The sequence below is a fragment of the Balaenoptera acutorostrata genome, chromosome 6 (genome assembly GCF_949987535.1).
Source record: "Balaenoptera acutorostrata chromosome 6, mBalAcu1.1, whole genome shotgun sequence".
NCBI classification, from domain to species: Eukaryota; Metazoa; Chordata; class Mammalia; order Artiodactyla; family Balaenopteridae; genus Balaenoptera; species Balaenoptera acutorostrata.
This window is the reverse complement of record NC_080069.1, coordinates 33,712,417-33,735,086: the sequence shown is the minus strand read 5'-3', so window position 1 is coordinate 33,735,086 and position 22,670 is coordinate 33,712,417. Positions and strand designations below refer to the sequence as shown.

The 22,670-nt window shown below is 50.9% G+C and overlaps 1 protein-coding gene across 1 annotated transcript in view; it reads right to left on the bottom strand.

The window, feature by feature from the left end:
* Positions 1-13,118: 13,118 nt before the first annotated feature.
* LOC130708489 (NUT family member 2G-like) overlaps positions 13,119-22,670 on the bottom strand; it is a 46,356-nt gene continuing 36,804 nt past the window's right edge. The window contains exon 8 of the mRNA XM_057549135.1: positions 13,119-13,913. Coding sequence (XP_057405118.1) covers positions 13,119-13,913 — 795 coding nt within the window. The remainder of the gene's footprint in view (positions 13,914-22,670) is intronic.

Genomic DNA, 22,670 nt, shown 5'->3' with positions numbered 1-22,670 from the left:
AGAGTGTTGTGCCTATGTTTTCCTCTAAGAGTTTGATAGTGTCTGCCCTTACACTTAGGTCTTTAATCCATTTTGAGTTTATTTTTGTGCATGGTGTCAGGGAGTGTTCTAATTTCATACTTTTACATGTTCCTGTCCAATTTTCCCAGCACCACTTATTGAAGAGGCTGTCTTTTCTCCACTGTATATGCTTGCCTCCTTTATCAAAGATAAGTTGACCATATGTGTGTGGGTTTATCTCTGGGCTTTCTATCCTGTTCCATTGATCTATATTTCTGTTTTTGTGCCGGTACCAAACTGTCTTGATTACTGAAGCTTTGTAATATAGTCTGAAGTCAGGGAGCCTGATTCCCCCAGCTCCATTTTTCGTTCTCAAGATTGCTTTGGCTATTCGGGGTCTTTTGTGTTTCCATACAAATTGTGAAATTTTTTGTTCTAGTTCTGTGAAAAATGCCAGTGGTAGTTTGATAGGGATTGCATTGAATCTGTAGATTGCTTTGGGTAGTAGAGTCATTTTCACAATGTTGATTCTTGCAATCCAGGAACATGGTATATCTCTCCATCTATTTGTATCATCTTTAATTTCTTTCATCAGTGTCTTATAATTTTCTGCATACAGGTCTTTTGTCTCCTTAGGTAGGTTTATTCCTAGATATTTTATTCTTTTTGTTGCAATGGTAAATGGGAGTGTTTTCTTAATTTCACTTTCAGATTTTTCGTCATTAGTGTATAGAAATGCAAGAGATTTCTGTGCATTAATTTTGTATCCTGCTACTTTACCAAATTCATTGATTAGCTCTAGGAGTTTTCTGGTAGCATCTTTAGGATTCTCTATGTATAGTATCATGTCATCTGCAAATAGTGACAGCTTTACTTCTTCTTTTCCGATTTGTATTCCTTTTATTTCTTTGTCTTCTCTGATTGCTGTGGCTAACACTTCCAAAACTATGTTGAATAATAGTGGTGAGAGTGGGCAACCTTGTCTTGTTCCTGATCTTAGTGGAAATGGTTTCAGTTTTTCACCATTGAGGACAATGTTGGCTGTGGGTTTGTCATATATGGCCTTTATTATGTTGAGGAAAGTTCCCTCTATGCCTACTTTCTGCAGGGCTTTTATCATAAATGGGTGTTGAATTTTGTCGAAAGCTTTCTCTGCATCTATTGAGATGATCATATGGTTTTTCTCCTTCAATTTGTTAATATGGTGTATCACATTGATTGATTTGCGTATATTGAAGAATCCTTGCATTCCTGGGATAAACCCCACTTGATCATGGTGTATGATCCTTTTAATGTGCTGTTGGATTCTGTTTGCTAGTATTTTGTTGAGGATTTTTGCATCTATGTTCATCAGTGATATTGGCCTGTAGTTTTCTTTCTTTGTGACATCTTTGTCTGGTTTTGGTATCAGGGTGATGGTGGCCTCGTAGAATGAGTTTGGGAGTGTTCCTCCCTCTGCAATATTTTGGAAGAGTTTGAGAAGGATAGGTGTTAGCTCTTCTCTAAATGTTTGATAGAATTCCCCTGTGAAGCCATCTGGTCCTGGGCTTTTGTTTGTTGGAAGGTTTTTAATCACAGTTTCAATTTCAGTGCTTGTGATTGGTCTGTTCATATTTTCTATTTCTTCCTGGTTCAGTCTCGGCAGTTTGTGCATTTCTAAGAATCTGTCCATTTCTTCCAGGTTGTCCATTTTATTGGCATAGAGTTGCTTGTAGTAATCTCTCATGATCTTTTGTATTTCTGCAGTGTCAGTGGTTACTTCTCCTTTTTCATTTCTAATTCTATTGATCTGAGTCTTCTCTCTTTTTCTCTTGATGAGTCTGGCTAATGGTTTATCAATTTTGTTTATCTTCTCAAAGAACCAGCTTTTAGTTTCATTGATTTTTGCTATTGTTTCCTTCATTTCTTTTTCATTTATTTCTGACCTGATCTTTATAATTTCTTTCCTTCTGCTGGCTTTGGGGTTTTTTTGTTCTTCTTTCTCTAATTGCTTTAGGTGCAAGGTTAGGTTGTTTATTCGAGATGTTTCCTGTTTCTTGAGGTAGGCTTGTATTGCTATAAACTTCCCACTTAGCACTGCTTTTGCTGCATCCCATAGGTTTTCGGTCGTCGTGTCTCCATTGTCATTTGTTTCTAGGTATTTTTTGATTTCCCCTTTGATTTCTTCAGTAATCACTTCGTTATTGAGTAATGTATTGTGTAGCCTCCATGTGTTTGTATTTTTTACAGATCTTTTCCTGTAATTGATATCTAGTCTTATAGCGTTGTGGTCGGAAAAGATACTTGATATGATTTCAATTTTCTTAAATTTACCAAGGCTTGATTTGTGACCCAAGATATGATCTATCCTGGAGAATGTTCCATGAGCACTTGAGAAAAATGTGTATTCTGTTGTTTTTGGGTGGAATGTCCTATAAATATCAATTAAGTCCATCTTGTTTAATGTATCATTTAAAGCTTGTGTTTCCTTATTTATTTTCATTTTGGATGATCTGTCCATTGGTGAAAGTGGGGTGTTAAAGTCCCCTACTATGATTGTGTTGCTGTCGATTTCCCCTTTTCATACATTTTAGAATAAGCTTGTCCATGTTGACAAAAAAATTCTGTTGGAAGTTGACCTTTTATTATGTTGAGTCTTCCAATCCATGAATGCGATATGTCTCTCCATTGATTTAGGTCTTGTTTGGTTGTATCATACAGATCCTCTATTAAAATATTTATAATCAAATATTTCATGTTTTGGAAGCATTGTGTATGGCATTGTGTTGTTGTTGTTTTTTTAATTTTTCTTTTTTTCTTTTTGTCTGTGTTGGGTCTTCGTTTCTGTGTGAGGGCTTTCTCTAGTTGTGGCGAGTGGGGGCCACTCTTCATCGCGGTGCGCGGGCCTCTCACTGTCGCGGCCTCTCTTGTTGCAGAGCACAGGCTCCAGACGCACAGGCTCAGTAGTTGTGGCTCACGGGCCTAGTCGCTCCACGGCATGTGGGATCTTCCCAGACCAGGGCTCAAACCCGTGTCCCCTGCATTGGCAGGCAGATTCTCAACCACTGTCCCACCAGGGAAGCCCCGGCATTGTGTTTTTAGTTTTGGTTTCCAGTTGTTCATTGTTAATATTTGGAAATATGACTAATGTTTTTGTGTTGATCTTGTATCCTGAGACTTTGTTAAAGTAATTGCCACTTATTAATTGCTTCTTAGAAGTTTCTTGGGATTTTCTATGCAGACAGTCATGCTATCCATGAGTATGGACAGTAATATTTCTTCCTTTCTAATCTGTGTGTCTTTCTTTCTTTTTCTTGCCATGCTGCACTGGCTAGTACCTACAGTACTAAGTTGAAAAGGAGAGATGAAAGAGGACATTCTGGCCTTCTTTTGAATTTAGGAGGAAAACATTCATTCTCTCACCATTAAGTATGATGTTCACTGTCGGTTTTTTGTAGATATTCTTTACTGGGTTGAAGTAGAGCCCTTCTATTCCTGAGAGTTTCTGACATGAATGTGTGTTGAAGTTCATCAAATGCTTTTTCTTCATTAATTGAGGTGGCCATGTAGAGTTTCTTCTTCAATCTATTAATATGGCAAATTACGCTGATGATTTTTGAATAGTAAACCAAGCTTGTGTTCCGAGAATAGACTCCAGTTGATCAGAGTGTATTGTTATTTGCTTCCTTCTTCATGTGTTGATTTTATTGTGCAATTTTTTTCCCGTTTCCGTGTGTGAAAGCTTAGATTATTGATCTGAGACCTTCCCTCTTTTCTATTATAAGCATTTAGTGCCATTCGTTTCCCTCTTAATAATGTTTTATCTGGACCCTTCCACATTTTATGTGTTGTATTTTCATTTTCACTCAGTTCTATTTATCTTAAAAATTTTCCTTGAAATTCCTCTTTAACCATGGATTATTCAGAAGTGTGCATCTTAATTTCCAAATGTTTGGAGGCATTCTACTTCTCGTTCTCATTTTTATACAATTTAAAGCTTAGACTTTGGACACAGTGGAATAAAATGCGATTATGTTTGTTTCGTTATTTTATAGAGGTTCTTCAAATATCACTGGAGGGAAGTTTTCAAATATTAGTTTTACATAGTAGTTCTCAGTCTTTTGCACTTGTAACCATAAGAGAGTTCCCTAAAAATATGTAACCCTGGCTGCTGGAGCCATGTTTATCAGGGGCAGTTCACAGTCACAGGAATAGTGGGGAGTTTGTGGGTCCCCACTGCACACTTTGTTCTGGGCCAGCACACAGGGATCCAGTAGGGATCCAGGGTCCAGGAGAGGGACCCAAACTTTGGGCTCTGGTGTTTATATTGCAGAATCAGGGAAGCCCAGGTCCCGTGTGGGCAGGAACTAGGACCAGCACTGGGACACACAGGACCCAGGTCCAGTCCCTCTCCATGGAACGAGCAGTCAGGCTGAGGGAGGCCCAGCCTCTCTCCTGCTGGTCAGGGCTGAGCCAAGCTGCGGTTGCAGCTGTATTGCTCAGTAGGCCCATGGCTGAGTCACCAGCTATGACAGCCGTAAGCCCTGGCTATGGGTAGTGTCCATGAAGTCTTGAGGAAGGCCGGCCTTCCTCCTGCAGGGAGGCAGTCTTGAACAAGTTAGCCCTGCCCTGTCACTACTTCAACAACCAAAATTTTCATTACTCCCTCTTGCTCCCCAACCCCACTCAGATAAAAGCATAGCTTCTCATGGGGTGGCCAACCTTTTATTTTTCAAACATTATCAACATCATTTCATACAAGAAAGGACATTCGAACCCCAATTAACTAAGAAGCACATATTGCAGAATAAGCTCATTTGCCCTAAAACAAGACCCTTAGCTATTTCCATGGACCATCCTTGATTTCTCCATTATGCTGCTGAGTAGTGCAAAGTTGGTGCTCAAGAACTCCTCGGATGATGGTGTGCTATCAACAGCTGCTGTGAACGCAAGCAGCTGGCACCCTCGGTGGCTATATGGGCAGAGGAGTTGCGGAGACAGTAGGTGATGGCTCTGTGCTGTCAGTGAGGGCTGTCCTCTGCCCACACCCCTTTTAATCCCTTTGTATCCCTACCACCTGAGGAATGAAGGCAGTGATGAGTTATTGGCAGAATTGCCCTGTCTGATAAGAGGGTCACCTGCAAGCCAGAGGGCCCAAATCCTCCCTGGAACACATCACTCCCTACCCACCACTTAACAATTCCCTTCAAACAAAGGTGCAGATTTGTAATAGCTGTACCGTTAAGATATGCAGTCTGTGATACGGACAATTGTGACTCCTTGCCCTGTTCTTGGAGGAACATGACATTTTGTAGGGAGAACCCAGGCCAGGTGGCCAAAGTCTCTGTCAAGTCTGTTTCTTCAGCCAATACTTTGATTCAAGTTGAGGGTGGTGGAGATGAGTGGGCCTTCACCATGATAGCCTTTCCCTGGTATCACTGGCCAAGGTTCCCTTTGGTGAACATTACATACAAAAGCTTGCCCAGCACATGCCTCGCTCTCAGCCGAGCCGTGGCCATGCTGCTCCTGGGATCAGGCACCTCCTTTGCACACCCTGTGGATGGTGCTCAGTTCCTTGATTCTGTGAATGGGTCATTTGTTAAACTATTATTTCTTGAGGCCTGTAAACTATTATTTCTTGATGTCTGTGCAAGTTTCAATTCTGCAATTTCTATTTCCTTCTTCTTACGGATTGAAAAACACTAGTGAAATTCCTCATCTTACAATCTATGCTCCTTAACATTAACCGTAGTCTTCTTAAAGTCCTTGGTCTTGCTCTCTCAGAGGCTCCCTGGGGCTTGATTCCAGTGGGCTGGTGAGGTGGACACCACTGAGCTTGACAACATGCCATACTCCACCCAAGCCTGGAGATCTCCGGTGTCTGGGGGAAAAGGCAGGGGCCGTGAGACAGGAGACAAGAATGGAGGTAAATTCAGGGGTAAAGCCCAGGGAAGAGTCCATATGTCAATTGCAGGTCAGCTATGTGCCCTGTGTCCGAGAAGACGCCCCTCAGTGTGGGATGAGCAGCTGCTCTCAGAGAGAGCGAGGCTCCTGGGCCCGGCTTCTCATGTGATACTGGGGCAGATCCTCTGCACAGAGGCTGTGGCCTGCAGGGGGCGTGTATCAGCACCTCTGCAGGGTCGAGGGGCCAAAGGGGGCCATGGGCAGCCTCTCCCAGGAGAAGTCACCTGCCCTGGGGCTGGGGCATCAGTCCCTCAGCCCCACACCATCTACCTTTCTACCTGGGTTCCAAGCCCAGCAAGGCACAATCCTGACTTCCCCAGTGTAGGATTTCCCCAGTGTGTGACAAGCCAGGCTGTGGCCACCTACCCCGAGGGTATAGTTCAGCGGGGCAAAGCCCGTCACTGCCCCCTGGTGAGGCAACTACAACAGAAAGGTGAGCTTTTGAGAGCAAGGGTCAGGAGTCAGGGAGGAGAGGCAGAAACCCAAGAAAGGACCCATCGCCTGAGCCCACGTCCTTGTCCACCTCTGTGGGGTCAGTCAGCCTCCAGTGTCTGCTCTGAGATCACAAGACCCCACAGTACTGGCCATCACAACCACCTGCCTGAGAACAAAACAAGAGGGCACAAGAGCAGGAGGCCCATATGATAAGTGTGGTCCGTTGAGGAGGTGCTCCCTGGGTCAAGTGACAAGACGTGGCTTCTCAGGGCACAGCTACCCCTAGACTCAGCATAAATGTCTGGGCTGTGAGCCCATTGATTCTGGGAAGGGCACCAGCACAAGGTGAACAGATGCTCCCTACTTTGCGTCAGGCAAGCCAGGAGCCAAGCACTGACAAGCAGCCTGCGTTACACCCTCGTGTTTCACAGGGCAGGAGCCTCGGGGTGGGCGGATGGGGCCTGCCCTGAGGTCACAGCAGAGAAGGTTTGCTGCTGGAGGGCCACACACAGGACAGCTGTATAGAATGTGATCAAAGGCTCTCTGGTGCTTCATGCTATTCAAAACCAGGGGCTCTTAAACAGCCCGAGGGTAAGATACCGCCAAATCCTTGCTGAAATTTCTGAGCCCACCCTCAGATCCCAAATTTTGCCCAGATTGCCAAAAGTTTCATGGACTTCTGGTCAAGGACCCGATTCATCTGGACTGCTCAGTGCACAGCAAGATTGCCAGGACGGGGCCTAGGGATCTTGCCCACACAACCGTCCCTGACATTTGCTCCTGGAGAACCACCTGCCCAGCTACCGACATCTCCTCCTTCCCTCTCATCAGGCTAAATGCACCTGGGAGAAAGGCAACACAAAAGGAGGCAAATGTGGAAACATAAACCCGACAGTGCTGTCTCCCCCAGCCAAGACTAAGAGTCCATGAGTCTACCCACTGCACTCACCTGAAAGCCCCCACATATCACCAGGAGCACAGAGAGCACACAGGCCATCAGATACACCTGACCTCAATTTCCTCCTGAGAGAGCACTCAGGGGCCTCCCTGGGATTTGGAGGTGTCAACAATTCACTGCATTGTGGCTTATGCCACAGAGCAATTTTGAACAAGGATTATAGTACCGGTAAACTTTAAGCACTGCTTTAAGTCCAATCACTTTATGTTTAAAGAGAGAGGAATTGGGACTTCCCTGGTGGCGCAGTGGTTGGGAATCCGCCTGCCAATGCAGGGGACATGGGTTTGATCCCTGGTCTGGGAAGATCCCACATGCCGCCAAGCAACTAAGCCCGTGCTCCACAATTACTGAGCCTGCGCTCTAGAGCCCACGAACTACGAGTACTGAGCCCGTGTGCCACGACTACTGACGCCCGCGCGCCTAGAGCCCGTGCTCCGCAACAAGAGAAGCCACCGCAATGAGAAACCTGCTCACCGCGACTAGAGAAAGCCTGCGCACAGCAACGAAGACCCAACGCAGCTAAAAACAAATAAATCAATTAATGAATTTGAAAAAAGAGAGAGAGGAATGGAATATTTTAAACAGAGACAAAGGAGCCCTTTAAAGGGCAAAAACATGTTGCTTACAGCTTTTCACATGGAAAAGGAAACAAAAAGTGACTGGGTTTGCCGTTTTCCTTGAATTTGTCTAGTACTAGCACTAGATAATATTGACGATCTTCACGCTTGATCACAAACAACATGATGCTGTAATATTCAAACTGTTGGTGAAACTTTTTTAAGCTCATGATTTACTCTGGAACAATTGTGTTGACATAGGTACTGATGGTGCAAAAGCAAAGGTGGCAGAAGTGCTGGCACCTTAACCCAAATCAAGGAGTAGCACCAAACTGTACTAGTTGGGCTTGTATTCACTATCATACACTTGTATTAACAGTGCCAGTTCCAGTTAAGAATGTTCTGTCTTCAACAGTAAAAATGATTTATGTTAGTAAATCTTGACCATTGAAATTGAATATTTTATAGTGGATGATGAAATTCAACATACAAACATCACACACCTGTATATCAAAGGAAGTGGGAAAAAGTTAGATCAGATACTGATAAAGAGGAAGTGGATGACATGGATGATAGATGTGAAAAATTAGCTAAAATGTAGCACAGCAAAGAAACGGTCAGCAATTATGAATGAGAAATTTAGGGACCTAGAGTCTGCTGGTGGCTTGATTTTGGACTTTGCAGCCTCCAGAACTGTGAGAAATAAACATCTTTTGTTTAAGCCACCCAGTCTGTGGTAGTTTGTTATAGCCCTTTGAGCTAAGATATATTTTAGTACCAAGAAGTAGCAAATACCTAAATATGTGGAAGTGGCCTTGGAATTGGATAGTAGGTAAAGGCTGAAAGAGATTTGAAGTGCATGCTAAAAAAGAGCTGAAATCGCCATAAAGTCCTTTCAGCCTATACCTATTAAAAGTGATTCTGGTGATGGCTCAGAAAGCAAAGAGGCACACTGGAGAGAAAGTCTCCATCTTTGTAGAGAATACAGAAATAATCATGAACAGATAGAAATATGGACGTTAGATGCTATTCTGGTGAGGTCTCCAACAGAAATGAGGAGCACATTATTAGAAATTGAAGGAGAGGCAATTCTTATTATAAAGTGGCAAAGAACTTGACTGAACTGTGTTCTAGCGTTTTTGGGAAGGTAGACCTTGTAAGTGATGAAATTGAATATTCATCTGAGGAGATCTCTGGACAAAGTTTGGAAGAAGTAGCTTGGTTCCTCATCACCGCTCCTAGTAAAACACATCAGGAGAAAGATAAATTGAAGACCAAATTGTTAAGCAAAAAGAAATCAGAACTTAGAGATTTGGAAACTTCTCAGCCTATCCATATTTGAAAGTGAGAAAGCTTGTTCTGAAGAAACTCTAAGGGTGCAGCTGAGCAACCCTTTGAAGAAGAGCTCATAGGTGTGATATTAATTTAATGAGTCATCTCAGCAGAGGCCAGGAGTAGAGAAGGGACACTGCCAGTTTGAACTAAAGGGGACAGAGAAAGCCAGGCAGAATGAGGAAGGCTGTCAGAATTCTTGGATTCTACAGAATGGGAGACTAGAGCAATTTGGCTGTGAATGTGTACTCCTCTTGACGAAAGGGAAGAAGGACCCCAAAGGTGATTCCGAGGTCATCGTGTCTGTCAATCCCATCACAGGCCCAGGGGGCCTCAGTTTCAAAGTGTGAGATTGTCGCCCTCACAGAGAGTCATGGTGTAGGTGGAGGCCCTACAGAGAGCTGCAGTGTGGGTGGCACCCCACCAAGCTGAAGGAGTGGGGCTGCCCCACCGAGCTGTGGGGATGATGTTGCCACCCCAGCGGGCCTGGAGGGCAAAGCATCAAACTAAAGAGGGTGATTCTCGTACCTTAAGATCTAATGGGATTGGCCTTGCTAGGCTTTGGACTAGCTTGGAAACTGTCACCCCTTCCTTCTTTCCTATTTCTTCCTTTTGGAGTAGGGATGTCTATTCTATGCCAGTCCCAACATCGTATTTGGAAACACTTAACTTGTTTGGGTCACAGATTTACATCTACAGAGGAATTTTGCCTCAGGATGAATAGTACCTCCAGTCTCACCCATTATGTGATTTAGATGGTGTTTAGATCAGAGTTTGGACTTTAAATTTTACAGTTGATGTTGGAATGAGTTAAGGCTTTTGAGGCTGTTGGGATAGAATGAATGTATTTTGCATACAATAAGGACACGAATTTTGGGTACCAGGGGCAGAATGCTATGGACGTATATCCCCCCCACCAATTCTTATGTTGAAGCCCTACCCTTCAATGTATTTGGGGATAGGGCCTTTGGGAGGTAATTAGGGCATGGGAATGGAGCTTTCATAATGGGTTTAGTGCCCTTAAAAGAAAAGACACAAGAGAGATCCCTCTTTCTCTCTGCCACGTGAGGACGCGGTAAGAAGACAACCGTCTGAAAAGTAGGAAGAGAGCTCTCACCAGGAACTGAATATGGCACCTTGATCTTGGACTTGCAACCTTCAGAACTGTTAAGAAATTACCGTCTGTTTTTCAAGCCACCAGGTCTATGGCATTTTGTTATAGCCGTCCAAGCTGATGAAGACACAGAGAATATATAAGATGGTCTAATATACATATATCCAGGGTTCTAGAAGTAGAGACAGGAGAGAATGACTAGAAGTAACATACGAAAAAGATAATATTATGTTCTAGATGAGATGAAGAATGTGTATTATCAGTGAATGAAGCAAAATAGATCACATGGAGGATACATTTTTTGAACCTGAAACTAATCACACGTCAAGAAACTGGAGAACACAAAAGACAACAGACAGTCTTCCAAAAAACAATTAGCAAGGAAACTGATCACCCACCATGAAAGGGTGTATTGATGGCATAATTTGAAAAAAACAGTAACAAAAACCATATTCGATGGAATAAATACTCAAAGTTCTGAAAGGAAAAACTTTTCCTCTGGAACTGATTACCCTGTCACATTATAATTTATAAAAGTTCACCAACAAGGGAACTGATAAATTATTTTTAATGTATGCATACAATGCAAAATTATAAATAATTAAAAAATTAAAGAACATCTAATATATCCATTTTTCTTAAAGTAAGAATGTTGAAAGAAGAAGCCAAAGGCAATATGATTTACATGACACCATATATAACAAAAATATTGTCATTATACATAATTTTGATTAGCTACAGCTCTGCTAAAAGCATAAACATTTTTATAAGATGGACATATACCAAGTTCTTGATGGTGGCTATCTTTCTCATTGTTGGTGAGAGGTGTAAAATGGGACAACCCTTACGGAAAACAATATGAAGTTTCCTCAAAAAATTAAAAATATAACTACCATGTGATCCAGCAGTCCCACTTCTGGCTATGTATCCAAAAGAATTCAAAGTAGGATCTCAAAGAGATATTTGCACAACCACATTCGTCGTAGCATTATCCAAAATACCCAAGACGTGAAGAAACCCAAATGTCCATCAACAGATGAAGGGATAATGGGGTCTATAAACACAAGGAAATATTTCCTTCCTTGAAATAAAAGGAAACCATGTCTCATGCTACAACATGGATAAACCTCTAAGACATTATGCTAAGTGAAATAAGCCACTCATCAAAGGACATATCATAGCCACTCACATGAAGTATCTACAGTAGTTAAAATCATAGAAAGATACAAAGGTGATTGTCAAGATCTCAGGGAGGAGGAGGGAGAATTAGGGAGTCTCTGCTGTCCCAACCCCCGCCTGGGTCCTGGGGAAGGAATCAGAACTCAGAACCGGGAGAAGAGGCTTTGGCCATCAGGGAAGGGGTGGTGAGGCCCAGGGCGGGTCCACAAAGGATCAGAGCATCTGAGTGCATTAGGAGGAAGGGGCTTCAGAGGCGGGCCAGCACAGGCCATGACGGGGGCTAAGCAGGCTGCGAGGGGGGGCAGTTCAGGGAGACAGCAGGCGTCTGCTCCCTGCCCCTCATTGCTCGTCTCACCCTTATCAGCGGGTCATTTCCCCTGCTCTGATGATTCAAAGTCTCTGCCGGCACCCACAGGACGGTGACTGAGGCCTCTACACTCCTCAGCATGGATCCCAGCTCCCACCCAGATCTGGGGCCACAGACACCTCTCCCCCACCCCTGCTGCCCCTGTGAGCAAGCTGTTCTTGTGAAACACGGTCATAGTTTGTCAGGAGGAACTGTTTTCTATGGGAATACAAATCAGTGTTGATACCAATACACACACATGTCCAGCCATGGGTGGAAAGGGAAGGGACAGTAGTTCTGGGGTGTCTTTGCACACCCCTAGGCCCCTAAGGCCAGTCCCCACAGCCACAGCCAGATGGGTCCTCCTCCCTCAGTTGAAACAGATGCTGCTGCACAGAAATCCCACAAGTTCCACAAAGGGGCCCAACTGTCGTTTCCCTTAGACACACCTGTACAGGTGCCCCATGAATTTCCCCGCGCCCATTCCCCTTGTTGCATCCTCACTGGGATTAAGAGGTAGCTGCCTCAACCACTCTCCACATTGCAATAATCCCAGTGGGACTAGAGAACGCTCCCGCTATGACGAGGCAGACAGTCCTGTCCCCATGGCCAAGACTTTTCCTGTCTGGTCAGGCCACCCACACAGGAAACCCTGGATGAGCGGAGGGTCACCCCAGCGCCATCGCCTGGCCACTTCAGGGAAGCAGAGAGCAGCTCCATAAAGACAAGGGCCGTCTCCAGGTTCCGTCCTAGAAACTGGTTAGTGTCCAGAGGGCTGAGAGGCACAAAAGCAGCTCTCCCTCCCCAGACGGTTCAGGGATGCAGAAGATGCTACAGATGCCCCAGAAGGCCCCTAGCCAAGCAGGCTTTAGAGAAGGGGATGATGAGGGGGTCCCTGGGGAAAGTGAGAGCTGTGCGTTCCCAGGGGCAGCCTGAGGAGTCCTTGTCTATGTGGAGGAAAGGTTTGGCCACCTGTAGATCCATAGCTCCTGTGACCTCCCTCACCCTTCCTTCCTCTCAGGATCGCTCTCTGTGGAGCAGCTCCACACGAAGAAGATGACAGTGGCCTGAGAGCATTTCCCACCAAAACTATCTTTATTCACAATTTTCATACATCACTCCAAAGGTCCTGCCCACACCCACCTCCCTAACCCCCCACAATCCCAGGATCAGCACTGGGGTGAGGAGGAGCCCCTAGGCTCCCCTGGGGGCCGCCCTGGGGGGCTCGCCCTGGAGGGCCGGCCCGGCTGTTCCCTACTGGCTACAGTGCTTCCTCTGCTTCTTCCTCCTCTTCCCTGTGACAAACAGGTCACGCTTTCTCTTTCCCGGCTGTGAGGGGCGAGCCAGCCCCAGAGCCAAGGCTGGCCTCGCAGAGACCCTGTGGCCAGCCCCGGGGATGGGCAGCTTCTCAGCAGCGGCTGGGCGCCCACACAGAGCCCGCTTCCTTGACTTGGGAGCGGCTGGTGGAGCCGGGCTGGGGACTCTTCTCTGAGGGGAGGGGGCCTGGGGAGCACTCTGAGACCCCCAACCTCCAGGGGAGGCCAGACCTGAGGCAGGGGCAGGACTCTGGGACAGCCAGCAAGGCGGCAGGCTCTGCGGAGAGGCCAAGAGGGGGGCCAGGCTGGGGAGCTCCTCCTCGTGCTCACTGGACGCGTCCCTGGGCCCTCGGGCCTCCGGAACAGGAGACGCCTCCCTGAGAACAGACGCATCCCTGGGTCCCAGTAGAGGGCCAGTGCACCTTTGACCCTGGGGAGGGGAGGGCCGTCCGGCCCGGAATGGAGAGACCTCCTGACGTCCTCGAGAGGGAACAAAGACTTTGGGCGCGAACGGGCCAGTGTCTGCTCGGATGGGCCTATGAAGAGCCTCAAAATCAATCTCTGGTGGGCAGGCTTCATCACTGACCCCTCGATGGCGGTCTTGGTCGTGCCTCTGGGCACCTTGGCCGGCGTGGGACTCAGATGGACTTGAGCCCATTCCGGGTGCACTGTGGCTCGGGGCTGCAGGCCCACCTTCCTCCTCTTTCAAGTCCAGGAGTCGTTTCTGCACCAGCTGGTAGGAGGGAGGAGGACAGTGACGGCTCCACGCACACGTGTGAGAGGAGGAGCACTGGGCAGTGGGACAATGGCCCTGGGGGGGAGGAGGGGACGGGTGACCCCAGGACTAGACTTCAAATACAGACACGGTGGCATTCCTGCCATCCTCCTGCACCTTATTCCCAGCTGTGTGTCCTTCCCTCCGCTCCCGGCTCCCCATCCTCTCCTTCCTATCACCCTGCGCTGCACCCACCCCAGAGAGGGCCCTTCCCCATGCCAGGCCTCCGAGGCAGGGAAGGGACGGACAGAGCCATGTGGGCCTCCTGTTCTGGGGCCCTACCTCTCCCCTGCTCACTGGGGTCCCTCCGTCTTCCTGGGTGTCCCTTGTCTCCCCTGTTCTACCTGCGATCCCTCCCTCCTCTGGCTCCCCTGGGCCACCTGGTTTCCCCTGTCCCCTGGATCACCTGGGGTCCCCACTCCCCTGGAGTCCCCTGGCTCCCTAAGTGTCCCTCTCCCTCCCCTGGCTCACTTCTTCAGGGGTGAGTCCTTCCTCCTGCTTCAGCTCCTCAGCAAGGGCCAAGACATCCAGCTGTGGGTCTGGGGAAAACAATTCTGCCGGGAATCGAGGGTGAATGACTGCCTCCACCTCGGACAGAAAGAAGAGGCTGTGAGCATCCTTGGCCAGGAGTGGCCTGTGACACAAGAAGACCAGGAGGGAAAGTGAAAAGCAGAGACCCACCCCCACTCTCCTCCACAAGGCGGGGATGGTCAGCGCACACACACACACACACACACACACACGCACATGCACATACACAGTCACACACAAAAGAGCACATATACAGATGCACATACACAGACACACAAAGGCATACACACAGACACAAACATATACACACATACATCTGCGTAAACCTCCCCTAACACCAGGCTCAGGAACAAGGAGCTGAGCTTAAGTCCCATCGGCCTGAGCAGAACCCAGATCTTGGGTGCTGAGAGTTCCACGCCCTGGCATCTTGTAGACCCCAGGCTCCAGGCCCAGCCTACCTTGGTGACAGAGTCTTCCCGGGAACGCAGCTCGTCAATGCAGCTCAAGAGACACGGGTCCAAGTAGGTGTCGTCCTCTTCCTGGTTCAGCTCATTTCCGTCCTTTCCACATTCTGCAGGTGACTTGCCTGTGGCTGAGTGGACGTGCCCCGCCAGCGCCTCCATCCTGTCCACATACTCCCTCACAGTCTCAGGGGGAATCACCTTGGGCGCCTTGGGCTCCGGGTTCCGCTGGGATCTGTGTGGCTTCGGGTGCGAGGGCTGGGCCCTGGGGCCGCACATCCTGGGAGCACAGGCTGAGGCAGAGCAGGAGGAAGGGAAGGAAGGTGAGGGACTCCCGGTCCACCTCCTGACCACCAAGCGCACGTTGGTGAGGGCATTGTTTGGGGGACGTTGATGTGGGTGTGGGAAGGGTCAGGACCATCTGAAGCCTCATGCACAGTTGGAGAGGGGAGGTTAGGGGGTCATCTAAGAGAGTCACAAGTAAGGAAGTGGGGAACCTCCAATTTTCTAGGGGTCTCCCCATCAAGCCCACTACTTAGGCAGACTTCGTGTGGGGTCCTTTGACAGGGAGGTGTGAGAGGAGTTACAAAACTGACCAAGTCAATACCCCGTAGTGACAAAGGGCAGCTGAGACCCCACCTCCCCACCCCCCGCCTCGGTGGCTCTTTTGGTTGAAAGACCAATGCCCCTGTCTTGAAAGAAAAGGATCCACATGGGGACGGTGGCCAACCCTAGGCCCCTGTTACCTGTGCCTTCAGCTCCAGTGGGAAGCTGGGTGCCTGGCTGAAGGCCCACTTTCGGGGCTGGGGGCCCCCGAGGATCCAGCTTCGGTGGGGCTGGAGGAGGCAGGTCCTGCGCGCACTGCATGCACTGCAAATTCTGAATGTGCATCTCCTCCTCGGCTGCAAATTCCATGAACCTGGGGGGTGACGGAGGCACAGGCCACCCTGAGAAAAAGGCCTGGGCTCTGGAGCCCAACAAAGGCAGCCAAGACTGAGGCAGTGGGAGAGGACGTGCCTTGGGGCCGTCAAGGCCCTGTGAGGTGCTGTCCGCAGCAGAGAGCTGCTCCTGGAAGCGATAACAAGATCTGGGACCCTTCCTGCCTCACCAGCACTGGAGGGCATTCAACAGCATAGACCCAGGTCGCTGAATTGAACCAGGTCAACGGGACACATGGCTGACCCAGGGGGCACCCTCCTCATGCCCCCGTCCCCATCCAGAACCACATGAAGGGCTGACAGCCAGAGGCTGGAACAGGCATGTGTTCCCCACAGGGGTCCTTGCCCGAATTCAGGACCCTGGGCTAGGACTGAGAGTCCTGGAACATAGACCTGGAGACAGGGCCCAGGAGAGGCTGGACGATGTGGATGCTGAGCTTAGAGGAGAGGCCTTTCCTTCCTCTGAGAGGCGCTCGTTTGTTTGCTTTTGTTTCTTAAACCAAGGGGATTACCATGGAGCAAACACTGGAAGGGCCGGAGACCCTTGGGCCGACGACAGCTGGCTTCCCCAGCCTCTTCAGGGATGCCAGGGTACCCACTCAGGGCACTTTTCATGAGGAGAGGTGGTCCCAAATCTATGTTAGTGGCCGCCAGCCACCCACCACTAAGGAAGCAGCAGGCTGGCGGGTGGAGCTCTTTCCCCGGCCCAGCCCATATGGCCGGAGTTGGACCCCTACTGGACTCACAGCTTCACCCTGCCCCGTCCTGAGACCTTCATGTCAAGGCAAGGGTAGGTCAAAATCAGGGGAGGGCAGAGCTCCTGGTGGAGGAAGGACAGAAGTCTCAAACTCTCAAGGTGAGGGATGGGTTTCTGGGGGAGAGTAGGGCCCCTGGGCTGCGGGGACCCTGTGCTGGGTGACAGCCCTTCTCCTCTGTCCTCTCTGATGAGCACCCCCACGGCCAGACCCTGCCCTCACCCACTGGCCTCACCCTCCACGCAGCCCCTGGGCCCAGGACGCTGACTCACTTTTCCGCCCTCTCGTAGTAGATCACCCGGTCAGGGTTGCTTCTGCACCGCCATTCCTGCACGGCCCTCCACAGTCCCTCCTCCAGCGGCATGTTGGGATTCAGGCGGGCCACGGATCGAAGCACTGGGCTGTAAGCCCTCGGGGTCAGTCTCCGGGCCCAGCCCAGCCCCCACCTGCCTGACCCCACCCGCCCATGTGGACCACACATCACTCAACACAGAATGACTGAGCAACAGGAGGGTGAGAGGTGGGCGTCTGGGAGGGCAAAGACAAGCCTTCCCGGCCACTGCTGTCACCGCCTCACACTCACTCAAGGATGACCATCCACTCCCAGGCTAGAGCTGGGACATTGTGCCTTGGGGAGCTCTTTTCCTCCTCAAGGCTGCATTTTCATAATAAAAATCATCATCATCAATGAGGCGTGGCATGTGCCAAGCAATCTGCTAACATTTCATAGATTAGCCCAAGGCGTCTTCTGCACAGTCCTCTGAGTGAAGTGTAACTGTCCCCTTTTTACGAGGGACCGGAGGTTTAGGATGGAAATGCCTGCCAGGCTCACAACTCTAGTGGGAGAGAGCCCACGGCCTTAGGAGAGCTCTCCCATCACCCTGTTCCTAGTGGAATTCTCCACAACGAAGTGGAGGCATGCATAAAGCGCTCTCCTGGGCCCCGCGCTCCTCCCCCTCCTCTGAAGTGGCCTCCCCTGGCCATGTGCGCTCACGTCCTGTATGAAGGACACGGCACCACAGGAGAGGGCGGCCTCCACTCCTTGGCTCCTCACCTTACACCACGACCCTCTCTGACTGCAAGTCTGCAGTCCGTATTACCATGAGAATCATGGAAGAGCAAGCTGGCCAGACTCACAGGGTGGTGGGGCCCGTTGAGATAGGGCACATTTCAGTCCTGATGTCACGGACTGGCAGGCCCACCCATGTGACCGACAGTGTGCCTTCTCATAGCATGGACATCGCCCTCACACCTTCCTTCCAGTATCCCTAGAAACCTAACGTGCGAGTCCATCCCCAGTTCCTCTTTATCTAAAAGCTCCCATAAGCTCAGGACCCGCTGAGCGTTCACTCACATGAGAAAGCAGGAAAAAGCTTCTGCATCAGGACTCAGGTGAAAGTGTCTCCGGGCCAGGGGCTTGATGTGCTGCCAACGTCGGAAGTTACTGTACTCTCTCTGGGTGTTAGAGGAGCCATCCTGCGAGGCGTTGGACTGGTTGGTGGCCAGGCGGCCCTCCCTGGAAGCGTCATGTGGCCATGGCCCAGAGTTCACTGGGCGAATGATAGGGGCCAGCTGGGCAGCTGGTGGTGGAGCTTGAGGAGGAAAGCCTGGGGTCCAGCCTCCCTTGCCAGCCTGACGTCCTCGAAAGGGAACAAAGACTCTGAGCACGAACGGGCCAGTGTCTGTTCGGATGGGCCTATGAAGAGCCTCAAAATCAATCGCTGGTGGGCAGGCTTCATCACTGACCCCTCGATGGCGGTCTTGGTCGTGCCTCTGGGCACCTTGGCCGGCGTGGGACTCAGATGGACTTGAGCCCATTCCGGGTGCACTGTGGCTCGGGGCTGCCAGCCCACCTTCCTCCTCTTTCAAGTCCAGGAGTTGTTTCTGCACCAGCTGGTAGGAGGGAGGAGGACAGTGACGGCTCCACGCACACGTGTGAGAGGAGGAGCACTGGGCAGTGGGACAATGGCCCTGGGGGGGAGGAGGGGACGGGTGACCCCAGGACTAGACTCCAAATACAGACACGGTGGCATTCCTGCCATCCTCCTGCACCTTATTCCCAGCTGTGTGTCCTTCCCTCCGCTCCCGGCTCCCCATCCTCTCCTTCCTATCACCCTGCGCTGCACCCACCCCAGAGAGGGCCCTTCCCCATGCCAGGCCTCCGAGGCAGGGAAGGGACGGACAGAGCCATGTGGGCCTCCTGTTCTGGGGCCCTACCTCTCCCCTGCTCACTGGGGTCCCTCCGTCTTCCTGGGTGTCCCTTGTCTCCCCTGTTCTACCTGCGATCCCTCCCTCCTCTGGCTCCCCTGGGCCACCTGGTTTCCCCTGTCCCCTGGATCACCTGGGGTCCCCCCTCCCCTGGAGTCCCCTGGCTCCCTAAGTGTCCCTCTCCCTCCCCTGGCTCACTTCTTCAGGGGTGAGTCCTTCCTCCTGCTTCAGCTCCTCAGCAAGGGCCAAGACATCCAGCTGTGGGTCTGGGGAAAACAATTCTGCCAGGAATCGAGGGTGAATGACTGCCTCCACCTCGGACAGAAAGAAGAGGCTGTGAGCATCCTTGGCCAGGAGTGGCCTGTGACACAAGAAGACCAGGAGGGAAAGTGAAAAGCAGAGACCCACCCCCACTCTCCTCCACAAGGCGGGGATGGTCAGCGCACACACACACACACACACACACACACGCACATGCACATACACAGTCACACACAAAAGAGCACATATACAGATGCACATACACAGACACACAAAGGCATACACACAGACACAAACATATACACACATACATCTGCGTAAACCTCCCCTAACACCAGGCTCAGGAACAAGGAGCTGAGCTTAAGTCCCATCGGCCTGAGCAGAACCCAGATCTTGGGTGCTGAGAGTTCCACGCCCTGGCATCTTGTAGACCCCAGGCTCCAGGCCCAGCCTACCTTGGTGACAGAGTCTTCCCGGGAACGCAGCTCGTCAATGCAGCTCAAGAGACACGGGTCCAAGTAGGTGTCGTCCTCTTCCTGGTTCAGCTCATTTCCGTCCTTTCCACATTCTGCAGGTGACTTGCCTGTGGCTAAGTGGACGTGCCCCGCCAGCGCCTCCATCCTGTCCACATACTCCCTCACAGTCTCAGGGGGAATCACCTTGGGCGCCTTGGGCTCCGGGTTCCGCTGGGATCTGTGTGGCTTCGGGTGCGAGGGCTGGGCCCTGGGGCCGGACATCCTGGGAGCACAGGCTGAGGCAGAGCAGGAGGAAGGGAAGGAAGGTGAGGGACTCCCGGTCCACCTCCTGACCACCAAGCGCACGTTGGTGAGGGCATTGTTTGGGGGACGTTGATGTGGGTGTGGGAAGGGTCAGGACCATCTGAAGCCTCATGCACAGTTGGAGAGGGGAGGTTAGGGGGTCATCTAAGAGAGTCACAAGTAAGGAAGTGGGGAACCTCCAATTTTCTAAGGGTCTCCCCATCAAGCCCACTACTTAGGCAGACTTCGTGTGGGGTCCTTTGACAGGGAGGTGTGAGAGGAGTTACAAAACTGACCAAGTCAATACCCCGTAGTGACAAAGGGCAGCTGAGACCCCACCTCCCCACCCCCCGCCTCGGTGGCTCTTTTGGTTGAAAGACCAATGCCCCTGTCTTGAAAGAAAAGGATCCACATGGGGACGGTGGCCAACCCTAGGCCCCTGTTACCTGTGCCTTCAGCTCCAGTGGGAAGCTGGGTGCCTGGCTGAAGGCCCACTTTCGGGGCTGGGGGCCCCCGAGGATCCAGCTTCGGTGGGGCTGGAGGAGGCAGGTCCTGCGCGCACTGCATGCACTGCAAATTCTGAATGTGCATCTCCTCCTCGGCTGCAAATTCCATGAACCTGGGGGGTGACGGAGGCACAGGCCACCCTGAGAAAAAGGCCTGGGCTCTGGAGCCCAACAAAGGCAGCCAAGACTGAGGCAGTGGGAGAGGACGTGCCTTGGGGCCGTCAAGGCCCTGTGAGGTGCTGTCCGCAGCAGAGAGCTGCTCCTGGAAGCGATAACAAGATCTGGGACCCTTCCTGCCTCACCAGCACTGGAGGGCATTCAACAGCATAGACCCAGGTCGCTGAATTGAACCAGGTCAACGGGACACATGGCTGACCCAGGGGGCACCCTCCTCATGCCCCCGTCCCCATCCAGAACCACATGAAGGGCTGACAGCCAGAGGCTGGAACAGGCATGTGTTCCCCACAGGGGTCCTTGCCCGAATTCAGGACCCTGGGCTAGGACTGAGAGTCCTGGAACATAGACCTGGAGACAGGGCCCAGGAGAGGCTGGACGATGTGGATGCTGAGCTTAGAGGAGAGGCCTTTCCTTCCTCTGAGAGGCGCTCGTTTGTTTGCTTTTGTTTCTTAAACCAAGGGGATTACCATGGAGCAAACACTGGAAGGGCCGGAGACCCTTGGGCCGACGACAGCTGGCTTCCCCAGCCTCTTCAGGGATGCCAGGGTACCCACTCAGGGCACTTTTCATGAGGAGAGGTGGTCCCAAATCTATGTTAGTGGCCGCCAGCCACCCACCACTAAGGAAGCAGCAGGCTGGCGGGTGGAGCTCTTTCCCCGGCCCAGCCCATATGGCCGGAGTTGGACCCCTACTGGACTCACAGCTTCACCCTGCCCCGTCCTGAGACCTTCATGTCAAGGCAAGGGTAGGTCAAAATCAGGGGAGGGCAGAGCTCCTGGTGGAGGAAGGACAGAAGTCTCAAACTCTCAAGGTGAGGGATGGGTTTCTGGGGGAGAGTAGGGCCCCTGGGCTGCGGGGACCCTGTGCTGGGTGACAGCCCTTCTCCTCTGTCCTCTCTGATGAGCACCCCCACGGCCAGACCCTGCCCTCACCCACTGGCCTCACCCTCCACGCAGCCCCTGGGCCCAGGACGCTGACTCACTTTTCCGCCCTCTCGTAGTAGATCACCCGGTCAGGGTTGCTTCTGCACCGCCATTCCTGCACGGCCCTCCACAGTCCCTCCTCCAGCGGCATGTTGGGATTCAGGCGGGCCACGGATCGAAGCACTGGGCTGTAAGCCCTCGGGGTCAGTCTCCGGGCCCAGCCCAGCCCCCACCTGCCTGACCCCACCCGCCCATGTGGACCACACATCACTCAACACAGAATGACTGAGCAACAGGAGGGTGAGAGGTGGGCGTCTGGGAGGGCAAAGACAAGCCTTCCCGGCCACTGCTGTCACCGCCTCACACTCACTCAAGGATGACCATCCACTCCCAGGCTAGAGCTGGGACATTGTGCCTTGGGGAGCTCTTTTCCTCCTCAAGGCTGCATTTTCATAATAAAAATCATCATCATCAATGAGGCGTGGCATGTGCCAAGCAATCTGCTAACATTTCATAGATTAGCCCAAGGCGTCTTCTGCACAGTCCTCTGAGTGAAGTGTAACTGTCCCCTTTTTACGAGGGACCGGAGGTTTAGGATGGAAATGCCTGCCAGGCTCACAACTCTAGTGGGAGAGAGCCCACGGCCTTAGGAGAGCTCTCCCATCACCCTGTTCCTAGTGGAATTCTCCACAACGAAGTGGAGGCATGCATAAAGCGCTCTCCTGGGCCCCGCGCTCCTCCCCCTCCTCTGAAGTGGCCTCCCCTGGCCATGTGCGCTCACGTCCTGTATGAAGGACACGGCACCACAGGAGAGGGCGGCCTCCACTCCTTGGCTCCTCACCTTACACCACGACCCTCTCTGACTGCAAGTCTGCAGTCCGTATTACCATGAGAATCATGGAAGAGCAAGCTGGCCAGACTCACAGGGTGGTGGGGCCCGTTGAGATAGGGCACATTTCAGTCCTGATGTCACGGACTGGCAGGCCCACCCATGTGACCGACAGTGTGCCTTCTCATAGCATGGACATCGCCCTCACACCTTCCTTCCAGTATCCCTAGAAACCTAACGTGCGAGTCCATCCCCAGTTCCTCTTTATCTAAAAGCTCCCATAAGCTCAGGACCCGCTGAGCGTTCACTCACATGAGAAAGCAGGAAAAAGCTTCTGCATCAGGACTCAGGTGAAAGTGTCTCCGGGC